Genomic DNA, 17,566 nt, shown 5'->3' with positions numbered 1-17,566 from the left:
GAGATGTCCTGTCCAATTAAAATACAAACAAACAAGCACTTGGAAAAACTGTTTGGCATGACCTAGTGACATATCTCCATGATTCAGCAATTCTCCTCCTATGCACACATCCTGGAGACATCCACACACGTGCACAGGATACACACACACCACCGCAGAATGGATAGAATGTGGTAGGCACAAACCATGGCATATTGCACGGCAATGATTTATTAATCATTGCTGCCCGTGACAACATGGGCAAGTCTCATGAATCTGAAATCTCACAACACCAAGGGAAAAATGACGTATGATGAAATTTTATGAATGAAATGAGACTGTTCATGTAAAGTTCAAAACTAAACAATATATTTTATGTAGCCACACAGATGTGGTAAAACTACACACAAAAAAGCGAAGGAATGATTAGCACGAAAGTTGAAATAGGCTGTGATACAGGAGGATGCAGGAAGTTTCTGATGTACGGCAATACTCTTTATCTTGATCTGGGTGGGTACAATGGTGTTAGCTATACTATTCATAAAACTGCATATATGTGTTTTATGTACTTTATGTATGTATATTTTACAATAAAAGGTTTTAAAGTTCTATTCACTTTCGTACTTTTATCTGCTCATGGGAGTACCATCGGCCATAAGCAGCTTACCACTGGTTTCTCAAGGAAGCCTAGGAATATCATCCTTAGAGAATGAGGCTACTGAAGTGTTCAAAGCACCTAACTAACAGTGATCTTAAACTGACAGAAAAATAAAAGTCTGTTAGCAGTTTATGGGCTATGTGGAAAAAACAGACTATAGACATTTAATTCATTTCAAAGCATGACGGCTAGGCGCGGTGGCTCACATTTGTAATCCCAGCACTTTGGGAGGCCGAAGTGGGTGGATCACCTGATGTCAGGAGTTCGAGACCAGCCTGGCCAGCATGGTGAAACCCCGTCTCTACTAAAAATACAAAAAATTAGCCGGGCATGGTGGCGGGCCCCTATAATCCCAGCGACTTGGGAGGCTGAGGCAGGAAAATCGCTGGAACCCAGGAGACGAAGGTTGCAGTGAGCCAAGATCACGCCACTGCACTCCAGCCTGGACGACAGAGCAAGACTCTGTCATAAATAAATAAATAAATAAATAAATAAATAAATAAATAAATGCATGACTACATCAAAGAAACCTGAAGACTTCATTGTGCTGCTTTCTGAAAACTGTGTACTAAAGAGTTGCAGAGATGCAACTAGTCAGAATCCCAGTGATTAATAATTCTTCCTTTTATTGACTACTGCAAAATATCTAAACACCTGCACATCCCTGAAAAAAATTAAACTGAACATGTGTGTGAGTACATTTTATGGATGGATGGAGAAGAGAGTTCTAAGAAGAGTGGTGGAAAGTTAGTATAAGAGCACTCCCATTGCCCCATCCCACATCCTGCCCAAACTTCACCAACCAAGTTGAACCAGAGAAAAGCTGACATGTCAACAAAGCAAAGAACAGGTGATATGGTTTGGCTCTGTGTCTCTACCCAAATCTCATGTCGAAATATAATCCCTTCGTGTCAGGGGAGGGACGTGGTGGGAGGTGACTGGATCACGGGGGTGGATCTCCCCCTCGTTGTTCTTGTGATGATGAATTATTACAAGATCTAATGGTTTAAAAATGCATGGGGGCTGGGCACGGTGGCTCGTGCTTGTAATCCCAGCACTTTTGGAGGCTGAGGCAGGTAGATCACCTGAGATCAGGAGTCTGAGACCAGCTTGGCTAACATGGTGAAACCCTGTCTCTGCTAAAAATACAAAATTAGCCGGGTGTGGTGGCAGGCACCTATAATCCCAGCTACTTGGGAGGCTGAGGCAGGAGAATCGCTTGAACCCGGGAGGCAGAGGTTGCAGTGAGTTGAGATCGCGCCATTGCACTCCAGTCTGGGCAACAAGAGCGAAACTCCGTCTCAAAAAAAAAAAAAAAAAAAAAAAAAAAGCATGGCACTTCTCCCTTTGCTGGCTCTCTCCACTGCTCAATCATGATGAGAAGACATGTCTTGTTTCCCCTTCACCTTCCACCAGGGAGTTTCCTGGGACTCCCAAGTCATGCTTCCTGTTAAGCCTGTAGGACTGTGAGTCGATTAAACCTCTTTTCTTCATAAATTCCCCAGTCTCATGTAGTTCTTCACAGCAATGTGAAAAGGAACTAATACAAGAAGGATGAGACATAAAAATGAGTCTGCATGACATCGCTCCAGGCCCCTTGCATGGTGTGGCTACCTGAATACCTACAGCCAGACTTCTTGCTCACTCCTCCCCTAAACCCCAGGCCAAATGGGCTAAGGACTTCTTTAAGGTAACTGGGCATCCCGATGGAAAAAAATATAGTGTATACTGATATTACGAGGGTTCCCCTAAATGTTATCATTACCCTATAGTGAAACCCACCAAAAGACCCTACATAAGCAGAGGAGCTTCCAATCACCTTTTCTTGTGCCTTGCTAAAATAAGACAGCTAGGGATGATTAGACACCTAAACAAAATATCTAACATAAAAAGCAGAGAAAAAGGAAGAGGAGGCAGAGAAGGAGGAAGGAGAGGGTGAAGAAAAAGGGAGAAAGGAGAGGAGGAAGCAGAATAGGAGACTAAGAAAGGAGAATAGGAGGAAGGGGAGGGAGAAAACAATGAAATAGAAAAAAATTAAAATTTTATCTCAGAGATAAAATGTTGCATACATGATACAAAAATATGCTCCCAGTGAACATGAAGGGGCTTTTGCAATTAAAAATAGGCAAAATTTAAAAAAATTCACACAAGGGTTACACAATGTTGAGAAAATGCTGGAAATCTCTCAGGAAGGAAAAAGATAAAGGCAGTGAAGAAAAGGTTGAAAAAAATTTAAAAACTGGAGGATCAAGTCAAGCGGTCCAATGTTCAATTAACAGGAGTTCCAGAAAAAAACAGCAAAACAACGGAGAGGAAGTTACCTAAGAGAAAATGCAAAAAAATTTCTTGGAAATAAAGGACCTGAGAATTAAACTCTCTTCTTCCACATATTAATTCTACAAGTAAAGACTAAGACTAGAAAAAAAAAATCAAGAAATAAAAAATATTAGCATGTTATTTTAAACTGAAGAGAATTTAATGTATTAATGTACTGCTGAAGTAGAAAACAGTAGGGGAGAGGTGGGACAGGATTTAACTCTTCTTGTTAGAAGCCTTGTAAAAATATTTTAAACTATTAAGACATACTGAACACAATTAAAAACTAAGTTTAAAAACCCACAATGAAGGGCTGAGAATACTTAACAGTAGAGCTAAAGAAATACGTCGCCAAGCTGAGAAAAGACAAACCTTATACTTTTTTTGACTTTATTTAATAGCAATATATATGGTACATATATAATTCTACCTTTGAACACTAGTGATATTATTAGTTCATGTAGTTTATCTAAAGCTGGGATTACTGCAGCTATTTAAAAATAAATGAGGCCAGGGATGGTGGCTCATGCCTATAATACCAGCACTTTGGGAGGTCGAGGCGGGTGGATCACTTGAGGTCAGGAGTTTGAGACCAGCCTGGCCAACATGGCAAAATTCCATCTCTACTAAAAATACAAAAAAAAATTAGCCAAGTGTTGTGGTGCATGCCTGTAATCCCAGCTACTCGGGAGGCTGAGGCAGAAGAATCACTTGAATACAGGAAGCAGAGGTTGAGGTGAGCCGAGATTGTGCCATTGTATTTCAACCTGGGCGACAGAGTAAGACTCCATCTCAAAATTAATATAAATAAATAAATGATCGAGTAATACTTTATATGGCCCTAAGCCGGCAGGACATACTAGGAATTCTCTCTAGTTTCTCAGAGTACCATAGCTCACAGGAATCCCAAGTTTCCCTTTGAAACATATTCTAATAACAAGGTTGACTTGGGGGAAGACAGGCCAAACTCTAGAGTAATTCAGAAGGCTGAGCATTTCTAATCCGAAAATCTGAAATGCTCCATTGACCATTTCCTTTGAGTGTCATGTTGGCACTCAGAAAGTTCTGGATTTTGGAGCATTTCGGATTTTGGATTAGGGAGGCTCAACTGGTATATTCAACGCAAATATTCCAAAATCTGAAACCTAAAACACTTCTGGTCCCAAGCGTTTCAGATAAGGGATTCTCAACCCGCACCGTAAACTGGATGATTCTGAGGATTGAAACTTATTTTTTCATAGTTCTAGGGGCTGGAAGCTCAGCATCAGGGTGCCAGCATGGTTGAGCGTAGATGAAAGCCCTCTTCCTGGCTTACAGATGCCACCTTCTTGCTGTGTCCTCATATGCCCTAGAAAGAGCTTGCTCTAGAGAGAGCTCTCTGATGTCTCTTCTTATGAGGGTACTAATCCTGTCCTGAGGGGACACATACTCATAACCTCATCTAACCCTAAATACCTCCCAAAGGCCCAACTTTCAAATACCAACACACCGAGGGACAGGGCTTCGATGTATGAATTTTGGCAGGGGGTGGGGACACAGATAATCAGTTCATAACACACAGAAAAGGAAGTATAACCTGGATTATTAATGGCTGCCATCTGCCCATGACAGGCAGATTTCTAAGAAGACCCAAGTCCCTCCCATAAGTGAAGGCAGGACCTGTGAATATAATGAGATGTCACTCCCATGATTACGTTATGGTACGTAAAGAAGGTGAAGGGATTTCGCAGACACAATTAAGGACTCTGGGCAAATCAAAAGGGAGATGATTCTCAGTGGGCCTGAACTAATCAGGTGAGTTCTTTAAAAGAAAGACTGGGGTCATCACCAAGGTCAGAGATTCTCTTACTGGCCTTGAAGAAGCAAGCTATCACGAGTTTTACAGCTGCAATGAAATGAATTTTTCCAACAATCATGTAAACTTGGAAAAGAAGCCTGAGCCTCAGCTGAGCCTTTAACCTTGACTGCAGTCTTGTGAGACCCTGAGCAGAGACCCACAAAAAGCCATGCCTGGACTCCTACCCCATGGAATCAGTGATATAATAAATACAGAAATACACAAGGTTTTAGGTGGCTAAGTCTGTGGTGCTTTATTACACGGCACAGAAAGCCAATATGCTGCCACAAAAAGCTTATTTAAAAGACAAGGCCTAAGAACAATTCAGGTAGATGGTAAAAGGTGGGAAAAGCTAACTAAATAATCATAATTTTATATTCCAAACTAATGCTGCCTAAGAGTACAGGATCACAAATTCTTGCCATCCTTCATGCTCCTTAGCTCATGAGCCCCTCTGTGCTTGCTTTATAATTATTTTTTACATTTAGCTTACCCAGGCCTTTCTACCAAGGACATAGAATAAGACGAAGCTGGTAGGCCGGGTGCCCTGGCTCACGCCTGTAATCCCAGCACTTTGGGAGGCTGAGACAGGCGGATCACAAGGTCAAGAGTTCAAGACCAGCCTAGCCAAAATGGTGAAACCCTGTCTCTACTAATAATACAATAATTAGCTGGACGTGGTGGCGGGCGCCTGTAATCCCAACTAATTGGAAGGCTGAGGCAGGAGAATTGCTAGAACCCGGGAGGCGGAGGTTGCAGTGAGCCAAGATTGCACCACTGCACTCTAGCCTGAGCAACGGAGCAAGACTTTATGTCTCAAAAAAAAAAGAAAAAAAGTTTAAAAAAAAAAAAAGACAAAGCTGGCCATTTAAGTTAACAGCTACCATAGCCTAAGTATTTCTTCATGGTCAAGTTAACTGGGAATACTATGAAGGGACAGTAAAAGATGAAGGCAAAGCTATGATGTGGTTACTTCCTCTATTTTTCTATTCAAAACATAAAACTTGGCAACCTCACTGAAAAATACAGCCCAATTCTAAGTACCTCATCAAACAACAAAATAATGGCTTCTTCTAAGACAGCCCCAATGATTCACTTCTTGTGAAATCCCTTCCCCTTAAGCATGTGCTAGATTTATAAACTCACTTCCAATGAGCTCAGTACAGTCGAGTGATGGGTGGTCCCTTAGAAGGTCACTTTTATAAAAAGCCTGTGGCTTTCATCGTGGGGACTATCTCAGCTCACTCCCCCGGGGAAGGTGCTGCCAGGTACTGCAGCACTGTGGAGAGGCCCAATGGCAAGGAGCCAAGGCCTGCCAGTGACCCTCCAGTAGGCTTGGAAACAAACTTCCCCTTCCTCTCCCAGGCTGAGCCTTCAGGTGAAGTCACAGCCATGGCTAACCATTTGCAACCTCCAAGGCGACTGTGAACTACAGGAACCCCGTTAAGCCACACCCAGATTCCTGACTCACAGAAACTCCGAGGTAATACATATTCGTCATTTTAAACCAGGATGTTCTGAGGTAATCTGATATGTGGCAATGGATAACTAATACCACCACCAAATGCAAGGTAAAAACATTAGATGCTTTGAGGCAAGAGTAAAAAAAAAAAATTCAAAAAGAAAACTAAAGGTCTCACCTTAAGCACTCTTCCTGAAAGGCCAACAATTTCACCATCTTTTGGCTCTACTTCTGTAGCAGTATTTACATCGCCACTTCCTGTTGTATCAATGATATCAACGATTTTTGGTTTTCCATCAGTTGTAACCTGAAAATTAAGAAAATTAAAATATGAATGAATTCCTAAAGAAAACGCAAATCCACATATATATGTGTGTGCATATACAAAATCTACATTCACTTAAAAAAGAACTGAATTGTTTTAAGCCAAAAACCTGAACAAATACTAGTAAGAAAATTTAATCGTGGAAACACTACAGAATCCTTCAAGTGGTTTCATATATTCAATTAACAAATATTTACTGAGCATTTACTATAGACCACATCCTATATTTAGGTGCTGGGGATATGGCAGTGATCCATACGCAAAAATCCTTGATGATCTTATAGCGAGAAAGCAGTTCAATTAATAACAAAGTAAAATAAAGAACATGTCAGATGTGCTATCACACTGGGTAACAGGGAAAAAAAAGAACATGTCAGATGGTGAAAATTAACTATGGAGAAAAATTAAGCAGGGAAAGGAGATGGTCAGTGTGGGGTTTTCAATATAAGTTTGGCTGGTCAAGGAAGGCCTTGCTGAAATGGTAACATTTGAGAAATGATCTAAAGATGATGAGCTGTGCGCTGGACAAGTTTAGAGCTTTAGGGGGAAAGAATGTTCAGTAATAATGGTACCATTTAATGGCACCATTATTGGATGCCACACTAGCGCCTCAAACGCAACAAAGTTCAAACTTAACATGCCCCCCACCACCTGATTTTCTCCAGGCTTTGCCATCCCAGGAATCCCACACCCAGCTGTTCACGCTGGAAACTTAACAATCCTCCTCTGATTCTTTACTTCAGTTGACCCCTCACAGCGAAGCTAACAGGAAATCCTGTTAATTCTTTGTCTAGAAGATAGCTCAAATCCATCGCATTTTCACTACCACTATCCTAACTTTCCAAACCACCACCATCTCTTGCCTCCATGAGGTGAATCACTTCCTAAGTGGTCCCTCAGTTTCCACTCTTGGCCCTACCAAAAGTAATACAGGCTGAGTGTCCCTAACCTGAAAATTCCAAATGCTCCAAAATCATGGACATGAAGTTCAAAGGACATGCTCATTGGAGACTTTCGAATTTGAGATACTCAACCTGTATTAAAACAAGCTGTATTTTATCAGTCCTCTCCTTTAAGCCCATCAATGTATTCATGGAGCACTCAGAATACTCGCATAAAAAGCCTCGCACCATCTGACCCCTGCCAACCCATTACTCAGGAGTCTAACCACGCCAACCTCCTTTCAACTCCTGAAACATGCCAAACTTTTTCCTGCCTCATGACTTTTTAAACAGGTTCCTTCTGCCTAGAATTCTTTATCTCTTCAGTCATTCCACAGGATTCTATCTTCTCTCAGTTTTCTATTAAAGTCCCTCCTGCAGAAAGGCCTCCTCGATGACCTCCTTTAGGTAGCTGCCATCCTAAACTGGCTTATTTTTTCTCACTGTACCTCATTTCCTTCACAGAACATAATTCTATTTCTAATTATACAGGTAGGTGATCTTCATCTGTTCCTCCTATTAGAATAGAAAGCTCCATGAAGGCAAGAGCCATGTCTACTTTATTCACCAACATATACCCACTACCTAGCAGTGCCTGTCAGGCATTCAGTGAATATTTCGTTATTGAATTACAAGATACAAGTTACTCAGCACTAAGACTGATTTTCAAAGGTTTGATTTCTTGCCAGTCTACAAATTTTCATTTGAGCCATAACATGATTGCCACAAGTAACAGTATATATTTTTACACATTTTTGTGGGAAAATAATTTCTGGGCTCTTCCTTGGCTGGCTTTCCAAAGGGAATTTGTTGCATTCGGGAATATGTACTGAGTTACCAGCAGGAATCAGCCAGAAAACAGAGACACAAAGACTGAAAAAAAAACACAAAAAAAACAAAAACGAAACAAAACAAAAAACTCCATCCTCAAGAAAGAAACAGAAACATAAAAACCGTAGAAACTGTCAGTAAAGTGGAAGAGCACAGTCTTCAGACTCCAATTTCACCTGGAGAATTCACACTCTTTAAGACAAAGCTTAATGTCCACTGCTCTGGGTCTTTCTGACCAACACGCCCCTTACCCCAACACAAGTATTTCCTCTGCAATAACCTCCAAGCTCTGTAATTAAGGTATACCCTGAAGAAGGAGAGGGAAATTCACGATGTGGAGAAAACAAAAGCACACGGTTTTTTTTCCTTTACCAGACAAAGCAAATGGGTGGTTGGTGGACCCCAAATCTCATTTCAATCTTGTTGCCATGGAACAACTGAGGGCCTGATAGCTGAAGGGGTCATAAAGGCCTCCCAGGCACAGCTGTTATTTTCATGTATGGTGATTCTCAAGTTGGATGTTTACTTCTTGGGAACTGTCCTATAATAGTAACAAATAAGAATTCTAATACTCAGAAAGCTCAAAGTCATAATTAAAAAAAATCACTGTGGGAATCATACCAAACCCTGATACAACTATAAAACTTAAATCAGATACCGATTCTGAAGAGACAGGCTGTGTGTCTCAAAAATATAATTAAAAAAGAGAAAAATGTAAGAAAATCCACCAAAATAAAAATGGAAACAAAATAAAGTTGATACTACTTTATAAAATTAAAACTAATTAGGTAATGTACTAATCATATAAGAAAATAACCTATTTTAAAATGTATTCCAATACGAAATTTGAAAGATATACAGTAGCACTAAGAACCCAAATCACGTATCTTCACCTCAATAAGCAAACCTGAGTGACTTGAGATCAAGAATAACAAGAGAGCACTAACAAGTCAGATAGATCTCTCTCATTAGAAACCTCATTATCAATATATGAGCAAAGGAAAAAAGCCTAATGGGATTTAATGGCTTATTTGTCACCTATTTCCACATGCTTTACTTACAAGGATCTCTCTCCTACACAAACTAATTTTCATTACAAATTATTATACACGCAATTATCCTATCCATGAATTTCTTACTTTAATATTAGATAAAGAAAACCACTTCACTAGACATAAAAGACAAAAACAGAAATGTAGGGTCAGATGAGGGTTTTAAAAAGGCAAACCCCCTGAGGATTTGCCATGGTGTTTTGGGAGAAGTAAAGGAAAGGAGGAAGGTGAACTGCTAACAAAGGAACTATATCCCTCACCTCTGAGAAGGGGGAGGCTTCACATGGGAAAGAGGGACTGAAAGCATGGGCAGTTAGTATCGGTAAGAGCTTCGGTATTAAATCCTGGGTCCTGGGGTGGGAGACTGGGAAATGCTTACTGGGCTATGTTGGCTGGATGAAACAGAAATTGCCCAAAGCTTTTCCCAAAATGTCAAGAATCTAAGTTAGTGTATGTCTCCAATGTAACCATTAAGGTAGAGGAGTTAGTGAAGGTTGGAAGATTTGCGAACCATTTGCAGAGAGGACCAGAACAAAAGGTAGGACATTTGCAGAGAGGACCAGAACAAATGGCAGGAAGTTTGCAATCTATCATAAACAACACAAAGTTAATGAATTGACTTAAAATTTCAGGAAAGGTACTGAAAATATTCTTTTAAGCAAATAAAGATTTAATAAATATTAACCAGTGACTTTTATTCTGAGAATATAATGATTAATATAAATCAGACAATCTTTGCTTTCAGAAAGGTTACTATCAGTTGGAAAGAAAAAGTAAGTAGAGAGATGATGACAAAACAGGTCAACAAATAATAGAGGTCAGGCCAGTCTGGGTAACACAGTGAGACCCTGTCTCTACAAAAAAATTAAAAAATTAGCTGGGTATGGTGGCACATGCTTATGGTCCCAGCTACTGCAGAGGCTGAGGCAGGAGGCTTGCTTAAACCCAGGAGTTTGAGGCTGAAATGAGCGGTTATCCTGCCACTGTGCCACTGTACTCCAGCCTGGGTGACAGAGTGAGACCCTGTCTTTGAGGAAAAAAAAAAAAAAGAGGTTAGGACACTATCTACGAAAGCATATAAAAACATGTAAGAACACAAAACCCAACTTGGGGGGAATGAGGGAAAGCTAACTGAAAGAGAGGTAATAAAATTTTAGTGAATGTAAAAATAGAGTTTTATGAAACTACTCGTAACCTCCTCAAACCTTTTTTTTTCCCTCCATGAGGAAATTATATTCCTTCATTATGCCCATATATATTTTTTCCATTCAACAAAAACATTTAACATTACAAGCACATTTCATACAATTTTGATACATGCTTTCAAAGATTTTTAAGTTAACCAGGAAAAAGTTATCTAAACAGAAATACTAAAATACCTATTTCAGGTGCTATTAAGGGGATCTGAGCAAACCGCTATAAGAGCGAAGAGACAAAAGGCCTTAATAACTCTTAGGAGGGATTGGGCCTTACTCACCTCTGAAGCTGCAGGCCCTAACACAATGGCAAACACACACATAAATACGAGATGGTGGGGGAGAGGGGGTGGGCAGAATTAAATCAGTTGATTTTCCAAAACATAATGGTGTCAAGACCCAACTGGATCTTAAAGGATGAAGCAGGAGTTTACAGATGATGGACGGTAGAAGCCTGATGGAAGATGAAACGCCACATGCAAAGGCATGTATTGGCAAAAAGACCTGAAACATCTAGGTGAGTGAAAGAGTGAAATGTTCAAGGGGAGGCAAAGGATGAAAGGTGGGGATGAAGGGGCTATGGACATAAGAAATGATGAGAACTGAGACTACATAAGGAGGCCAGAGTTGGATGGCAAATGGCCTCATATATACCATTCAATTTTTTTTTATTTTTACACAAAAACAATTGAGATTCCAAAATGGCTTTGTTTTAAATGAGGGTATAATACAAGGTTTGTTTTTTTAAGGAATCTAACTCTAGAAATGTGAAGGATGGATCAAAGAGAAACAAGACTGGTGGAAGGGAGACCTCCTGGCTATTGCATATATATATTCTGGTCTGGTCCAAGTTCCATCTGGTCTGTGAAACCTGACCAGTCCAGTTCCTACTGGCCAGTGCTGCCCCAATCCCTGCCCCATCCCCCCAATAACCCTTGTCAATCTCTGTAAGAGTGACAGTTTGCAAGACTATATCATTTAACACAAACTTAGGCACCTGGTAGGTGCCTGAGTATCTGCTGAGGAAATATGAAATCACTTACATAACTACTACTCTTCTCATGCCACCCATCCTCCACTTTATCATGCCCACAGAGCTGTCACAAAAGGATTGGGCCCAAGGAAGTCACCAAAGACTGAGACAACCCACTGTGTTCTTCCAAGTTTTCACCTGTGCCTCTAGTCCTTTATTCAGACCCCACCTGGCTTTCCAAACTGCCAGTTCAGCCTCATCTTCCTTCTATTTCATTCTTTCCTTCCTTTTTCTTTCTATCCATCCTCTAATCTTAATGATGTACACATATATCTACAAAATAAATCTGTTAAAGGTACAGGAAAAAAAAAATCCTCACGTTTGCAAGCCACCGTACCCAATTTCTTTTAACTGGCTATGTTTAGGTCAACATCTGAGTCAAGGTTGTTAAAAGAGAAGAGTTATGCTTTCCTTTTGTTCAATATTTTATTATCTGAATATTTATTACATGCAAATATCTAACATACATTTACCCTCCAAATAGTTGGTGATGAAAGATCCAGCATAAACTTCTATTCACTTATGGTGGGAGCTAAACACTGGGTACACATGGACACAAAGACGGGAACAACAGATACTGGGGATCCCAAAGGGAAGGGGAGGAAATAAGGCTGAAACACTACCTACTGGGTACCAAGCTCACTACCTGGGTGACAGGATCAATCACACCCCAAACCTCAACATCAGGCAATATCCCCATGTAACAAACCTGTACTTCTACCTTCTGAATCTAAAATAAAAGTTGAAATTATATATATAAAAAAGAATAAAATAAATATCATTGCCAAAATAGTTTAATATTTTTCTTGAGCATTTAAAAAAGTCACATGTAATTAGTCCTCTTATAATCAATTTTCACAACAACGCTGTGGGGTGAAAATTACTGTTACTTTAGAGAGAGTAACAGAAGAATGTGAGAAACAGATCTGGAAATTCTACCAACAAATTCCACCAAGCAGCACTTCTCCAAACTTTTCTGACCCTCCTGTTATCCTGACAAAAGAACCGGTGAACCACTTATCCCAGCTGCTTTCCTCCCACTCATCCTATAAAAAGTAAACACACTCCACAGCAGAATGAAAAGCATTATTACTTTGTAATAAAGCCTCAGTGAGTTGATAGCTGTCATTGTTTTAAGTCTTTAAGTTATTAATACAACGACAACTATATAACTCCAGTTACCGGGAGGGAATTCAGTACCTGATCCTCTTCTGATTCACAAAAGGTGTGCTGTACTCCAGAGTGGTGCTGAAGAACACACACCAGGAATCAAGATTCCCAGGGGTTTCTAAGCAGATTCGGCCAGACTCCCCCTCGTTACTTCCAAAATGCTACCTTAGTAATCAGAAAGCACGATAAAGGATCCAGAAGGGAAGGGACATTGTGGGGAGGAGGATGAGTGCTTAGTGTAGAAAGGAGGATAAGATAGCCAGGGGCTGATCAACGAGAGATCAGCATACAGTAGGATTAGTCAGAGATGCTGGGAGATGGATCTTGAACAACGGTGAAATTTTATTACTGGATTTCAGTAAAGGGCTAAATGTACAAAAGTTAAACTTTAAAAACTTTAAACAGAATGCTTTTAACGAGAGACAACATACTTTCAAAAAAACTACCTTCTGATATGATGCCCTGAATCTACAGATTTTAAAGTTGCCTAAGGCAAAAAACTAAGCAATTTTTAAAAACCATCGTATGTTTTCAGGTTAAAAAAAAAAAAAGTCGCATAATTTCATAAGGTCTGAGAAGCTCGCCAAAACCAAACCTAACTGAATTCTCCTTATGTAAACGAAGACTAAGCCACAAGATTCAATGACCCTAAGCAAATACGCTGCAGAAGATCGTTTAAAAATAGAATACACAAAACTACCACAGGAAACAATTCCGGAAGCGGACTGGGTTATCTTCTGGAAACCCAGCTTTCGTGCTTAAAGACAAACTATTCTTCCCCAAACCAAATCTCCCGATCCCTAAACATTAAGTTCTCACATGTCAGTTGCCTATCTGGTGTCCCCACCCCACCCCAATGATAAAAGCTGTAAAATTCTCTTTAAAAACGTCAGGCAGGGACCGGTGTCCGAGGCACGAGGGGTATGTAGAGGAAGGCGGCGTGGAGGGAAGGAGCCTGGGGGGTCCGGCCTGGCAGCGCCGAAGCGAAAAGGAAGGGGAATCCCTGGGGCCAAAGGGGGACCCAGGCTCCCCCAGGCAGCCGCGCCGGGCACGCTGCTTTTGTTGAGGTGGGAACACGGCCCAACCTGGGGTCCGGGCCCCCGCCCGCCCAGCGACCCTGGCACTGTGCGCCGTTGAGTCCCCTTGGCGGGCGCCCGTCCCTCCCGCGCCCGGCTCCGACCTCTGCCCACCCCGGTGCTGCCCACCCTGGCCCGGACTCGGCCGCAGAGCGGGGCTTTGGCCTGCCGGGCTCCGAGACTGTGTCCCCACCCGCGTCCCCGGCCGCCCGCGCCCCCGCGCCCGGGCCCTCGGGGGCTGCCTCACCTGCATGCCCGGAGCCCCCGGGTCGACCCCAGTGTCCAGGACGGCGATGAGCACCCCCCGCCCGTCATACTCGGGGTAGCGGCAGAGGAAGGAGGCGGCTCCGGTCTCCTTCTTCGGCAGGAGGCCGTGAAAAGGGAAGGGCTCCTCAGTCGCAGCGGTGGCCATGGACGCAGGATGGAGGACGAGGAAGCGGCAAACTGCCAGGCTGCGCGCGGACTAGCAGCGCGAGGACACCCGTGCGGCCTCGGACCGGAGGCGGGGGCGAGGGGCGGGGTCGGCCCGTATCCCACCAATCCCGGCCTGCCAGGGAGCGGTGGCCAATCACGTGCTGCTACGTAAGCCAACGGCGCCGCTCTCAGGAGCTAGGCCCTAGTATTGCCCGGGCTGCAGTGAAGGGGGCGGAGTCTGAGGACATTACTGGAGGATTCGGATCTCGAACCTGGGATCTTGAAGAGGCCCGCGCTTGGGGTTTTTAGGCAACAGCAGGCCTCCAAGCAGAGTCCTGGTGTCCCGGACCGAATCACTCCCCCGAGAGACGGGCAAGGAGATGGACCGCCAGCCAGGAATAATGGGAGCCCTTCGCTGGGCAAACGATAGTTTCCAAACTTAAGGTTGTAGATGAAACTTTGTGGTGCGGCTGCTGCAGGGGCCCCAGCACCGGGGTGCTGACCCGAGGCAAGGGAGCCGGCGCACGCACGCTTAGCCGCTAAGGAGCCTGCGGCGTCGGCAAAAGCTCCGGACATGATTTTGGAAGGTCGTAGGTTAAGGGGTGTAGACTTTGGGTTCCCTTGTGTTGTTATGCCCCTTTGATGGGGGTGAGGTGGTGAGGGGGAGCAATAGGGTGGAGACAGGCAATAGTTTCAGTCAACAGGAAGTGGGTTGTTGGTCATTCCGTCGCCTTTGTAGCCAGTAACAAAGCATGAGACTGAAATGGGCCCCTCCTATCCTCTGCTGATCCTTAGCTTCCGGAATTTCTGAAAAACATCTTTTTTTTTCCTCTTACACTGAAGTTTCTGATTGCTCCTTACGGCTCTACACTCAATTATAGGGCCATAATTTGCAGTTTTCCAAATTCACAGTGCTTGCCGTCAGTTGCTGCAAGCTGCATAGTGGTCCTCTAATGATCTTTATGTCTATGCTCATGCCGGGGTAATCTTAGCCTTTTATTATGCCGAAGACCCCTTTGGCAATCTGGTGAGGCCTATTTCTCAAGCAGTTTTAAAATGCATACAATGAAATAGATAGGATTACCCAGGAAATAAATTATGTTTAAATGCAGTTATCAAAAACACTAAAGGCAATTTTGTTATATAGCAGGAGCTTCACATGTGTGTATATAGTTACAGGTGTGCTTCTTTTGCATTAAGTAACAGGAGCTAGGGCCAAGGCTAATAAACTACCATAACTTCAAAATAGTGAAGAATATAATTATTTGGAGATAGCGGTGAAAACTGCACTATGATGAACTGATTTTTATTGGTGACATAACAGCAAATACTACCCTGGTTTTTGCCTACATTCATACTTGATGTGAAAAAAATTAAGAGGTTTGTATCTTTTTTCTACGGAAGTTTTTGAACCCCTTGGATTCTGTCTATGGACACCAAGTTAAGAATACCTGGTATAAAGGAAAGCCTTATGCATGCGGTTTCCAACCCACAGAATTTCAGAGATCCTCCATGAAGTCTCAAAAATTATTCTCATGGCTGTGCAGTGGTTTCAGCTGATTCCTTGATCATTTATTCAGTCCATAAGTCTTAGACAAGCATGTTCTCTTTAGTGCAGAGGAAAAAGAGAAAAGTTGAATGTTTTTCTTATTATTCCCAACTGTTTACATTACCTCTAGAAAAGAATTTCAAATTAACACAGATGAAAACAGAATAACAAACTCGCAGAAGACATTCAGTATAGAGCTTATAGTGATAGAATAGAATGGCTCCCAGTTTCAAATGAACCGTAGGCCAATCACTTCATTTTACAGGTGAAGAAACAAAGTTAAGTGACTGTCATGGATTACAAAACAGGTTAATGAAAACACTGGATTTGTCTTCTCACAATCTCTCCCCAGTATGTTCTACCACACCATGTGCATGACTTTGCCAGAGTATCACCCAATGAATAAATGGGGAATGAACAGTTCATTATGAAACCTAAGTGGCAGACTTTTTATTAGACTGCCGTAACAATGTTCTTTAGATTTTTCTTTTCTTTTCCTTTCCTTTTCTTTTTTGACACACAGTCTCACTCTATGGCCCAGGCTGGAGTGCAATGTCACAATCTCAGGTAACTGTGACCTCCGCCTCCCGAGTTCAAGCAGTTCTCCTGCCTCAGCCTCCCGAATAGCTGGGATTACAGGTGTGTGCCACCACACTCGGCTAATTTTTGTATTTTTAGTAGAGATGGGGTTTCACCATGTTGGCCAGGCTGGTCTTGAACTCCTGACCTCAGGTGATCCACCCACCTCGGCCTCCCAAGGTGCTCGGATTACAGGCATCAGCCACTGCACCCGGCCAGATTTTTATTTTTTGCTTACATATCCCATAAACATGTTTTTAAAAAAGTTGTGTATCCCTTTTTACAGCTGTAAAATGAAGTCTAAATTTGTCGTAATTTTTTTTTTTTTTTGAGGCGGAGTTTTGCTCTTCTTGCGCAGGCTGGAGTGCAATGGCGTGATCTCGGCTCACTGCAACCTCCACCTCCCGGGGTTCAAGTGATTCTGCTGCCTCAGCCTCCCAAGTAGCTGGGATTACAGGCACGTGCCACCACACCCAGCTAATGTTTGTATTTTTTAAAATAGATACGGGGTTTCTCCATGTTGGTCAGGATGGTCTCGAACTCCCGACCTCAGGTGATCCACCCGCCTCGGCCCCCGAAAGTGCTGGGATTACAAGCGTGAGCCACTGCGCCCAGCCTGTCATAAATTTTAAAAATTATAAAGGATGCAATTTCTGGCATAGTATAAATATCGTCATTATTTAATGAAACTTTCACGTTTCTCATGTAAATATACCCAGTTGAATGTAACTCTGATAGCTACCATCAACTATTTATAAAATATCTGAACATTTAAAAGCAGACATTTTACATCACTATTTCTTCTGGAAACTTTATTTCCATTCTATATGGAATTTTTTTCCGATTGTAATTTGCATTTGTAATGGAAAGGTATATTGATAATGTATCATCATCTGCAATAAAAATATATTAATTTTTAAAATTTTCCTGGAAGAAAAATGTTAAACTTATTCTTTTGGGTTGTCTTTCAGTTATTACAAAGTTGATTACAACAACATGAGTAAGTCTTAAGCTTTGATTAAAAATTATAGGACAAAAAAATTTTATTGAAAATAGAGCTCTTAAAAAGATGCTTGGTATATAAATAAGTCATGCTTCTATTAATGACAGGACTAGTTAAAAGGATAAGATTTGTATGTCTGTGTCTC

The 17,566-nt window shown here is 41.9% G+C and overlaps 1 protein-coding gene across 7 annotated transcripts in view; it reads right to left on the bottom strand.

The window, feature by feature from the left end:
• TPP2 (tripeptidyl peptidase 2) overlaps nucleotides 1–16,428 on the bottom strand; it is an 83,935-nt gene extending 67,507 nt beyond the window's left edge. For 6 of the 7 annotated variants that reach the window (XM_054446136.2, XM_054446138.2, XM_054446137.2 and 3 more), the window contains exons 1-2: nucleotides 14,124–14,420; nucleotides 6,431–6,559 (exon numbers count right to left, since the gene is read on the bottom strand). In XM_054446136.2, the coding sequence (XP_054302111.1) occupies nucleotides 6,431–6,559; nucleotides 14,124–14,288 (294 nt within the window). In that variant the 5' untranslated portion in view covers nucleotides 14,289–14,420. Of the gene's footprint in view, nucleotides 1–6,430; nucleotides 6,560–14,123 lie in introns of all 7 variants that reach the window. The other variant, XM_054446139.2, reaches the window with a different exon arrangement.
• Between the last annotated feature and the right edge of the window lie 1,138 nt (nucleotides 16,429–17,566).

Source organism: Pongo pygmaeus, chromosome 14, assembly GCF_028885625.2.
Source record: "Pongo pygmaeus isolate AG05252 chromosome 14, NHGRI_mPonPyg2-v2.0_pri, whole genome shotgun sequence".
Taxonomy (NCBI): domain Eukaryota; kingdom Metazoa; phylum Chordata; class Mammalia; order Primates; family Hominidae; genus Pongo; species Pongo pygmaeus.
Note: the sequence above shows the minus strand (reverse complement) of the source record. Positions and strands in the feature narration are given on the sequence as shown.